Consider the following 11,409-nt stretch of genomic DNA (forward strand, 5'->3'; position numbering starts at 1 on the left):
CACATCAGTATTCTAGTTCTAGTGAATTTGTTTTCTTCTATGAAATACATATTTTGAGGGTGTCTAGGTTAACTTATGTTTAGTTCAAACATGTCTTAAAAATTCATTTCATAATTAATTTATTAATTTAGAGGCCATTATTTTAAAAGATCTAGAATTCTAAACTCATAAACCTCATGGCTTCGCCTTCGTCTCTAAACACCTAAATTTTTTATCAAACTTATAATTAGGTAACTTACTTAAAACATGCCTCAAACATAATGTACCATTTTTGTCATTTTGTTTACATATATACAAGCATTCTCCCTTTCATATATGGACCTCTTGTTGATTGACACATCCCATTGTTGTTTTTTTGTGTTATAGATGAATGAATAGTGTATGACAGTTCAAATAGGAAGGAACACGTCAAAGGGTATCATTTATGACAATTCGTCAAGTCGAGACGCCCCATTTATTACCCATAGGCTCGTTTGGTCGAAAATAAATTATTTTACGTTGAATTATTTCGAAATTAATTATTCAAGTATTGTTATTTCATTGTCAGTATAAAATAAAAATAATACTATAATCTTGAAATAAGTTATTCAGTAATTTTATCTTTGTGAAATGTGGAATAAATTTATTCTAAAATTCATTTCGAAATTAGCTAAAAAAAAATTATATTTGTCCACTTGTAAAGTTGATATTAGTAATTCTATGGACCTTGTTGCTACCATGTGTAACAAACTCAGTCCCATTGCAATGTCCAAATCATTGAAAGGATGCATGTCGAGTACAAAGATATTATTGCTTCTGGTTATAAATAAATATGAGCCGTTTGTCTAGTTCTCTTTATATTCAAAATGTTTATTAGGGGACGTTTGGTCATTTTTTTATTTTATTTGAAAATTTTAATATCTATAATATTTGGTAGGTAGATAGGAGATAAATTATTCATGTATGAAATTAATACAATGTTTGATTGACAATTTAGAAATCCTCATAACTTATATATGTACAAGTTATGAGGAAATCTATGTATTATTTTATCTCGGATAAAAGATGAAATAACTAATAACCGATGAAATAATATCTTAATAATTTTATAACAATTTAGTATATCTACAAATCAATAACCGATAAGTCAAATTGATAAACTTCAAAATCGAATCGATAGACAGCCCAAATAAATACACTTTGAAATCCAAATTTGGTGCAAAGGGTGTTAGGTGGGGGTTTATATTTTTGGAAAAGATCTTATTAGCACCCACTTTCATTTGAGACAATTAATAATACAGAAAAAATGGTATTTCTCTAGTGCTTTTCTACTTTTACTTATGTTCCCTGCTAAAGTTAAGTAAATGTTTTAGACTTTTACTTACTTTTTTAAAAATGTTTTTTTTTTTAACTTTTAATTAACAAATATTCTTTTTCATTTATAAATGCTTTGTAATACCTTTTTATAGAGCAGAGAATTGGATTCCCCTTGAATTGTCAAGTTTCAAGGATTTGATAATTCTTTTTAGATAATTTCATATTAATATTGAGTTGATATCCAAGTTCCACCACAAAGGTAGGAATATCATTCCATTATATACAAGTAGCATATATTCTCCTTCCTCGTGTAACATAAAAAATAAAAAAGTTATTTAGGTAGAGATTACGTTGTATATATGACGTAATTTTTAAAATTTATATATATAATGTTGTCTCAACGATTAGAAATTTCAAAAATTATCTAGAAATCCCTTTTCAAACCCTCTTAATTAAATTTGTGGATCCGTCATTGCATATAAACCTAGGCTATAAACCACATTACTTACCAATTTTTTTAAAATGTACTTTCTTACGTCTAAATGGAAATTACAGCAAAATACATCAATTCATACAATAGTAAGATAGGGTAAGTAGAGAAGTGAATGCAAAAAACATACCACCAAACGATGTGGTATAGTGAATCATGAAACTGGTTCTCTCTTAATCAAAGATCTCAAATTCAAGTTCTAGGTATGAAAAAAATATTGTTAGCGAACGCTTCCCTCCGAATGAAGCACTACATGACACGACTTCTAAATAGTCAGACTCCAATATAAATATCAGACATCAATTTTATTTTTTTTTAATAAAAAATCAATGTATAGGCTAATTAATGTTACTACTTACCAACTAACAAGTGTGTGGTATGGAAAAATTGATAAGCACCTTCCATGGAGAAAATCAGAAAAGTTTTACCTCCCTTCCAATTTGTTTGACACGTTATTCGAGGATCAATTAGACAATTTATCATATCACCATTTGAATATAATAAATTCAATGCTTAGATAAATAATTATAATTAATAATAAAAATAAAATTAAGAAATAAATGATAAATTATCTCTTAATTTTTAAAACTAAACAAATAAAAATATAATAGACATATAAAATGAACGAAAAGAGTAGTATTTTATGTAATATTAAGGATAAAAAGAAAAGATATATGCTAAAACTTGTAAAAAGATAAATATTAATAAGTAACATTTACTTAAGTTTTTAAATTAGACAAATAAAATATCTTTTTTAATATAATTCAAATAATATGAAAAGGAAGGAGTACAAGGAAGAAATAATATGAGTAATTCTTGCACCGTTTTATTTTTTGCTACATCATATGTGAGCAATTAATCAACATTAAATTTAGAGTGGCTGGTTAATTAAAGCAGCAAAATATTTTTAATACTTTCTCAGTTTCTATTTATATGTCACTATTTTAGATTTTAATTCTTTTAAAAAAAATTTATGTATGTTTATTATTATACCCTTATTTAGTAATTTCTTAAAGTCAAATTTTCAATTGATGAACATAAATTAATTTATTTTGATTAATTAAATTGACTGGTAATTATGAATTAATCATTTAATTTTCCTATATTGATCAAATTTATATTTTCAAGGCTAATAACTTTAACGATAAAATTGAAAGAAAAATCACAATGTTCACTTTAATTTTTTCGAGAAGAATTAAATTCCAAAACGTTGTGACAGATGGAGCAGTTTCATACTACACCTTTGTTGTAGTTGGACCATTTATATCAGCAATAAATCACATTAATTTTTGGAAGGCTAGTCAACAAAAAATTATACTCCCTCTATTTATTTTAAGATAATGGAAATAACCACTTCAAGTCAAGTCAAGTCATCTTATTATTATTACACCAAAAATTACGTACGTTAATGAATTTATATTGGAACGTATTGCATGACTTTGACTTTATACGAATTTCTACAACTCCCATGGGGAAGTAGTTGTACTACGATCGTTTGTCGATTAAGCAATATTTTTTACGCACATCTCAGATAATCTATTATATTTTTAATTTTTTATATGAGGATTATTTATATTCTTTGATATTATTTTAAAAATTATTTCTTTTCCTTCAATTTTGAAGCAATAGATATTTAGAAGAGATTTTAATAGATGTTTCAGGGAGATTATGACGATGTGAATCGAGATTTTGATTTTGGCAATAAAAATGAAGGAGTTGTCTCGCTTAAGAATTTCACAAGAGACTTTGGGTTGTTGATAGACAATTCAAGTTTTTTGAAGGAGGAAACACTTGATAGCTTCGTAGTTCGATAGTCAAGACTTAAATAGACTTTTTTTTTTAAAGAAGGATGATAAGTTATATTTGTGCATGTTTTGAGCAACATAAAAAAAATTCTCTGAAAAAAAAAACATCACAAAACAAAAACTAGAATTAAACTGATACATACATACATAAATTCAAATTTTAAGTCTCACCCACAAAAATTAAAAGCAAAAAAATAAAAATAAAAATTAAATACATCTCTTGTATATCTAAACACACTCCAATAATCTCCGAATTATTCAAGAAATTTAAAACAAAATACAGAAGAAAAAAAAGCACAAATTAAATATAGTAATATCCAGTAATTTTACCCTAAGGTAAAATAATAAATTCTCCCAAAGCCACAGTCAAAACGAGTGAAACGGCTGACACAAGGACAATTGATGGAGTAAATGCCTTTACTGCAAATGAATTTGGGTTTTCTGGTGCACCAGCTGGCGAATTGATGTCCGCCGGAGTATTGCTGCCGCCGGAACCTGAAGCACTACTTCCCGGCGCTCCCGCCGATGGTCCGCCTGCTAATCCTCCTGCCGATGGTCCCGGTGACATACTTCCAGCTGGTCCGCCTGCAGTCGGTGCAATACCGCTTCCAGATGGTCCGCCTGCCGACGGTGCAATACCGCTTCCAGACGATGGTCCGCCTGCCACCGGTGAAGAAGAACCTGGAGTACTAGTTGACGGTCCATTTGCTACCGGAGACATTGCCGGAGCTACGGATCCTCCGGTCGCAGGTGCTGGTGGAGATGCGGTTGAACCGGAAGGTGTAGGTGATGAGGTTGGTGATTTACCTGAACAGATTGATAAACTATATGATTCAATTTACGTTCAATACGTTAAAAATCGAACGAAATTAAACATTGAATCTATCAAATTGAAATTCTAAATTCATTTATAATTTACCTGCAGGAGTAGATACTGGTGCCCCATTAGGTGACGACGCACCCGGTGTAGATGATCCTGCCGGAGCATTAGCTGAAGGTGCCGACGGTGTACCAGGTGTAGACGATCCTTTAGGCGGAGAGGAGCCTGCATTAATCTCGTAAGTTCAATCGACTCATGTAACATACTAAGAATCTGAAAAATTGAACGAATAAAATTAAAATTCTGATCCGGCGTACCTCCAGTAGATGGTGGTGAACCCGTGGGTGACGGTGTACCAGGTGTAGACGATCCTTTAGGCGGAGAAGCTGCCGGAGAGGAGCCTGCATTGATCTCGTAAGGTCAATCGACTCATGTAACATACTAAGAATCTAAAAAATTGAACGAATAAAATTAAAATTCTGATCCCGCATACCTCCAGTAGATGGTGGTGAACCCGTGGGTGACGGTGTAGTTGATCCGTTACTAGGTGGAGCAACTCCCGGTGCCGGAGTTTGGTTCCTAACAGAGATAACAATAATTTGCAACTTTTGGCCTTTATCACAGTTATCTTTGTTGCCACTGATAAAGTAAAAAGGACCAGAACGATCCAACGTGAAAATGGAGTTTCCATCCTCCATTTTCTTAATTGGATTGCCAGTGTTACACTTGTCATAATCATCCTTACTCACCTCCAACACAGAATCTGCTCCTTGCTTATACTTAAACACTAAAAACACAAAAAATAACAAATATCATCAAATACTATTGCTCGGACTCTTCAAAAATAACAGTATTTTGACTTTTGAGAGGAAGGAGAAGACTTACAAACAGAGTCATTGATTATGAATCTCATATGTTGAGACCAAGTGTTGTAATCAACAGAAGGGTTAAGGACCCAACCATCTTTGCCACCAACAGTATATTGAGAAGAATATGAAGATGTAAACAAACAAGCCAACACAAGTAACACTACAACATGTCTTTGCTGAGCCATGGGCAGTATTTTTCTTCTCTTTGTTTCAAAATGGAGTTCAATATGACTCTTTTTTTGTGTGGTGATAAAAGTATACACTAAAAAAGAGTCACGAGAAATAGAAAAAAAAAGAAAAGGAAATAGTTCTTCACGAGAAGTCTAGAAAAACAAAAAGTGGAAAGAAATGAAAGGTTAAAAGGGAGACAACAAAGTTTATATAGACTTTGTGTGCAGTGTGCAGTTGTGCACTACTTAAGATAATGGTTACCGTTGTAATGAGGAAAAAATATCTGCTCCAAAATATTATTTTCTTCAATTATTATGTCTAGCAAAGGATTAAATGAGAATTTAAAATTAAATTGTTACTTCTTTCGATTTTAATTTATGTGACACTATTTAAGTGATACAAAAAAGTTTTTATAAAAAGGATGAACGCGGTGGCTGAAATTTATAGTTCAAAACAAATCTCAAAATAAAATTATTTTCGATTATAGTAATGTGTCATTATTTTGAATAGATTAAAAAAATGTGTGTGACGTAAGTTAGGATAGTAAAATATTAAGTATAAGTTATTTTATTTTTTTGTGATAAAGTAAAAAAAAATGCTCACATAAATTGAAATAGAGCAAATAATTAAATTTGTGTTAAAATAAAGAAAATATTTTGTGTTAACAATATTAAGGACTCTATTAACTTTACACTTATTTGGCTCTTAATGAAATATTTTATCATCAAATAAATGTTGATATTTTAAACCTACAGATTTTAAATAAAACTTTTAATTTTTTATTGATTCAAATTATGTCATATAAATTGAAATTTGAAGCTAAGTAAGGCAATAGATCTTATTCTATTAATCTATTTTATATTACATTATATTCTTATTACTCTATTTTAAAAAGAATTACATTTTTATATTTAAAATAATTTAAATACTTTTATAATCATAGTAATCTCATGAAATATTTAAAATTATAAATCCTAAATTATTTTCTTCATTTTTTGAAGTTCATGTGTAATTAGATTAAGCGATAAAACTAAACGAAAAGTAAAATAAATAAAGGGATAAGATATAGAGATACTCCAAAATAATAGTGAAATTATTAGTTGCACATCTAAATTATTGTTTTGATATTATTTACTCAGTAAACTTATTTAATGGTTTTTTTTTTTTTTTTTTTTTGCATTATCCCAATAATAATGAAAAGCGAAGGTAGGATAAGAAAAACAATTTGGGAAACTGTGAGGACCAATAAGGTGTGTACCAATTGCAATGTTCTAGAGTATGTTTGGAATCAAATGGATAGAATATCTACTTGGACAAAAGTTATCCACAATATTATCAAAAAAAAAATAGTGCTATGGGTATTTATAAATATTAAAAAAAATATTCATTTTAATTTGTTTATTTTTACTCAACTTAATAAAAATATATAATTTTATGGTCTTAAATTATATATATATATTATTTTAAATATCTTATATGAGATTTGAAATTTAAGAAATTGTCAACTGATCATGTCTAAAACTCGTCCCATAAAGAATAAACAATCAACGGCATGTATAATCGATTTTTAAGTTTCGAATTGAATATGATGGAAAACTGAGTTCAACTATATTCAACATCTCGAATAAATTAAGTTTGATCAATTAAATACCCTAAAAGGCTATTACTTAACTAACATGTGCATATTAAGTTTCAAACAATTATAACATATTAGTATAATCATAATAGTCAACAAATTATCATCTTAGATATTGTTGTTTTATTTGATATATATATGTACAAATCTCAATTGTGAACAAGAATGATTTATCTACATAGATTTCATATTTCATGGATATATTTTCAAAAGTTTGTAGATTATCTCTCCAATGTCATTTACAAATGGTACAAGAGTTAGAATCCATCGAAAGCTTATGTGACAAATCAATTGTAACTGCACAACTAGCTAGCTCGAGTAGCAAAAGAGATTTCATCTAATAACCGGAAAAATTCTCCAACAAATCAAAGTTGAGTTCTCTAACAATCATTCATAGGAGTCGAAGAAATCGAAGTATGAGGATAAAAGAAGATATAAATTTTAGGCTAATTCGATATCACAAGGATGTCATATGATACAATAACAAATATGGACTAAAATTATTGTGGGTAATATTGTAGCATTACTATAACTTATTGTAATAGTTTTTGGTTATAAATAGCCTTCCTTTCTATTTTATAATAAGACACATTATTTTTCTTTCAAACAACGTTCTCTCTCATAAGAAAACTTGGTGAGAGTTTGCTCTCCTCTTTGTAGTCTTTAAAGTTGATTTGATAATAGCATCAAATTTTAATTTCAAAACTATTTTTTTCTTTACGAATTTATCTTTTTATTGCCTTTATTTCATATGGTTGGTACTAGCACCTATCTTTAATTAATTATTTGCTTTATTTAACGCATGATCTGCTCTCCCGCCTAATTTATTTATTACATTTACATTTATTTTCTAGCATTATTCATTTAGTTATCATACTTTTTATTTTCTATTCTTCTTTCCCATATTTCACTTATATTACTTGATATATATAAAAATTTCATAAATTGGGCTTTTGAGATTTTTTATTTTGGACTTGAGTGGTGAACTCAAATTTATTTTAGAAGACCCACCAAAAATTGGGCTTTGAATTTTTCAAATTGGTGTGTTTATCACAGTCCACAAAATTGTTGGCATTTGAAAAAGTTGTTCACAACAATCGAAATGTGATTATTCTCCTGTTTTCTTCTTTCTTCAATACCTTCTCCGTCCCAAAATATTATTCTCAAAACAATTATGTTTATCAAAAAATTAATAAATATGATATATAAGTTACTAAGTCATCTCTATCTAATAAATATTTTCTGAAATTGAGCACCGTTAAAAAGATAAAGCACAATAGTTTAGTAAGAGAAACATACTAATTTTTATCTTTGATATTTGGTGATAATTATTTTGAGTTTTTTTTGTTGCTAAAATAACTCTTAATTTGAAACAAAAACTAATTGTAAGCACTAATTACTAAAATGATTGCTAAAAAAGACTCATATTCAAAATGCGAGGAGATAGTTCGTTATGTGGAAAGATTATTGGTTGCACCTAATTTTAAAGTGATAAAAAATAAACTACAATTACAAATGAAATATATATCAAGAAACATAGTTTTATTGATAAAACAATATAATTACAAATCTATTTGTTCCCTTGATTCTCCTATCTGAATTTTCTCCGTGAATCGATGGCTTTAATAGTGTATTTCTCAAATTTGGATCTCCTTAAGATTTATTAGATCTCGATGAAAGGTGGATCTTCTTGAAGTATTTGATTGTCAAGAAGAATTCGACCATATCTTAATATTTGATCTCCATGAAAGGATTTTGTGGGTCTTCTTGAAGTATTTGATTGTCAAGAAGAGTTCGACCACATCTTGAAATGATCTTTAGGACTATTCCCAGAGTTTATGGGATATTCAAGATTTCCTTGAGAAAGACAAAATTTGATATCTTCCTGCTCTCTTTGTGAATACCCAAAAAATAAATATTCTAAATGCATGCCTTTTTCAAGGGAATATATTACCTCTAAATAGGCATGAACTAGGATTTAGTGTAGAGTAATATCCAAAAAAAAAAACTAATTGAAATTGATCTAAATTAATTTAATTATATAAATAAATTAATTGAATTTATCTAAATATTAATGCGTGCCTTTTATCGCCTTGATTTGTATAAAAATAATAATCACTCGTATATACAAACATGGTATTTTGGCTTGCTTATATGGTTTTTCTGGGTCAAGTTATTTTCTGAGAGCATATTTTTAAGTTGAGTGACTTTACACCGACAAAAAAATAGTTTTTTTTTTTATATAGAAAAAACTCCAAGTTCGATAAATATTTGAGAAATTAATTCAGAGAAATTTAACCTCATTATGTTTTTCATATCCTTCAAAATTTCTTTTGAATGTACGTACATCAAATCATTTAAAAGTTATACATATTTTTAGAATTTGACATGAGTGATGACGATATATTCAAAGGATCTAAGCAACATAGTTAATAATGAAGACTAGGTTTGCATATCATAGTGAATAAAGTGCAAATATTTTATTATAAAAATACATTTAGGATGAGTTTTTTCTCCAAAGAGTTAAGATTGCAATTGCACACAATAAATATTTCAAACTAGAAGTAAATTTAAGTAAATGAAGAACAATATTACTTGTATTAGAATAATATATAGTTGCATTATCCCATTTCCTCTTCTTTCATTGTGGCTTGCTTTCTTCCTTCTCTTTTGGTTTTGCTTCTTCCACCTTCTTGTCTTCAGGTTTTGGTTCAACTTTGGATTTAGGTTCTTCTTTGGCTTTTGGTTTACCTTTTTGGGGCTTCATGAAGCAAAAACAAGAACAACATGGACATTGGAACAAGAACTTCATTCTCTCTCTCTATCTCTATCTCTCTCTCTTCACCTCACCCCTTCTACTTGTCTTAAATAAGTAAGAACTACTAGTAGTTGGAATTAGACAGTCTGATGTACAAAGTATTTCACGTTCAAGTAGGGTTTGAAAAATATTGCATATTAAGGAGTGATGTAAATATAGTCTATCTTAATGTAAGCAGTAGTGACCACTTTCACAGATACATAATTAAGATTAGTTTTATGTATGATCACTGAACTTTTAAATTATCATACTAAAGTCATTAAATTGTCGTTCATGACGAAAAAAAATCAAATTAGGTGATTAAAGTATAAAAAAATCACTTAACTTCGTTATGTATCGCTGAAATTACTCATTAGGGAAAAATAAAGATATATTTTATATGATATTTAATTAAACAAGTTGAGTGATTTTTCTTTTGTTATGAATGAATTGCTTAGTGACTCTTTGTGATACTTGGGCATATTAGAGTGATTGTGTTCTTACAGAAAATAGTTAAGTGATTTTTTTTGTGCTATTTAAGAAAAAAGTTGAATATTTTTTTTAATAGTAAAATTAATTTTTGATCTTAGTGTGGTAAAATAAAAGTAGAGTGATCATATGGGAAACTAATCCAACCCAAGATTAAATTAGTCCACTATGTTTGTGTATAAAAAAATATACGCTTTATTATAGTACTATAACTTTTCTTTTTGCCATCCTTTCTGCTCAATTATTTGTTTTATTTGTTGAAATGAACAAAGCTGCAATAATTCTTTCACAGATTCCATTTCAATCACTTTCAATAATGAAGATGTATATAGCATAAAAACGTGAGGTGGGGCATTCTAAGTTTTCGGTATATACATTGTCGAGGCAGATTTAAAATTTAAGTTTCATGTGTTTTAGATTCCTCGCTTGTTGTTGAACTTCTAACCCATTTTATGTTATTGGATTCACAATTCATTATAGGAACTTAATTAGTGAATTTCTAAATATTTATTATATGATTTGAATTAATGTTACTGAATTCTGTCGAATACATATAACAGTGTATAGTGTGTTTGATACAAAGGAAAACATCTTTTCATATTTGGTTATTCAATTTTTTTTAAGAACATTTTATTTAGGAAAAATAAGATTAATTCAAAAAAAAGAAGAGGAAAATGACCTCCTCAATCGAGGTTAGAGAAAATAAATTTTACAAGTAGTATTTCAAATTAATTGTCTCTTTCTCACGCCCCTGCAAAACTTAATAGTTTAGTAAGTTAGGTCGTTTGATTGGTGATGGATAAATAAGGATATTTTATAAATTGGGTTTAGTTGTCCTATCTTCTATATGGGACAATTAATTCCATTATTTTAATTTAAATAGTGGAATAAAACAAGGAAAAACAACTTTGCGACTAATTAATACCCGTAACCGAATGCAAAATAAAATAATTTTATATTTTATCATAAAATTATTATTCTTATCCCACCATCTAAACAACGTAGTTGCAAATTATGAACAAAATTATTGAAAAAT

The 11,409-nt window shown here is 28.5% G+C and overlaps 2 protein-coding genes across 2 annotated transcripts; both read right to left on the reverse strand.

The window, feature by feature from the left end:
* Positions 1-3,698: 3,698 nt before the first annotated feature.
* Positions 3,699-5,612, reverse strand: LOC125811835 (early nodulin-like protein 2). The gene is made up of 5 exons (XM_049491387.1): positions 5,297-5,612; positions 4,956-5,198; positions 4,768-4,797; positions 4,511-4,636; positions 3,699-4,398 (listed from the first exon to the last, which is right to left on the reverse strand). The coding sequence occupies exons 1-5, from the start codon at positions 5,463-5,465 to the stop codon at positions 3,923-3,925; spliced, it is 1,044 nt and encodes a 347-aa protein (XP_049347344.1). The 5' UTR covers positions 5,466-5,612; the 3' UTR covers positions 3,699-3,922.
* Positions 5,613-8,315: 2,703 nt separating this feature from the next.
* Positions 8,316-9,933, reverse strand: LOC125811933 (FK506-binding protein 4). Its single transcript, XM_049491476.1, is given in 2 exon segments — positions 8,316-8,329; positions 9,683-9,933. Coding segments are annotated over 2 exon segments (231 nt in total). The 5' UTR covers positions 9,900-9,933.
* Between the last annotated feature and the right edge of the window lie 1,476 nt (positions 9,934-11,409).

This window comes from Solanum verrucosum, unplaced genomic scaffold (assembly GCF_900185275.1).
Source record: "Solanum verrucosum unplaced genomic scaffold, falcon-dt-bn FXZP01000238.1, whole genome shotgun sequence".
Classification (NCBI taxonomy): Eukaryota; Viridiplantae; Streptophyta; class Magnoliopsida; order Solanales; family Solanaceae; genus Solanum; species Solanum verrucosum.

Bases quoted from the DNA above. Each gene is read 5' to 3' on its own strand.
- LOC125811835 (XM_049491387.1), bottom strand. From the start codon at position 5,465: ATGGCTCAGCAAAGACATGTTGTAGTGTTACTTGTGTTGGCTTGTTTG. The intron at 5,199-5,296 runs GTAAGTCTTCTC...TTGTGTTTTTAG, and splicing joins CATAATCAATGACTCTGTTT to TGTTTAAGTATAAGCAAGGA. The intron at 4,798-4,955 runs GTAACGGATCAA...CCTCTCCGGCAG, and splicing joins ACCGGGAGTTGCTCCACCTA to CTTCTCCGCCTAAAGGATCG.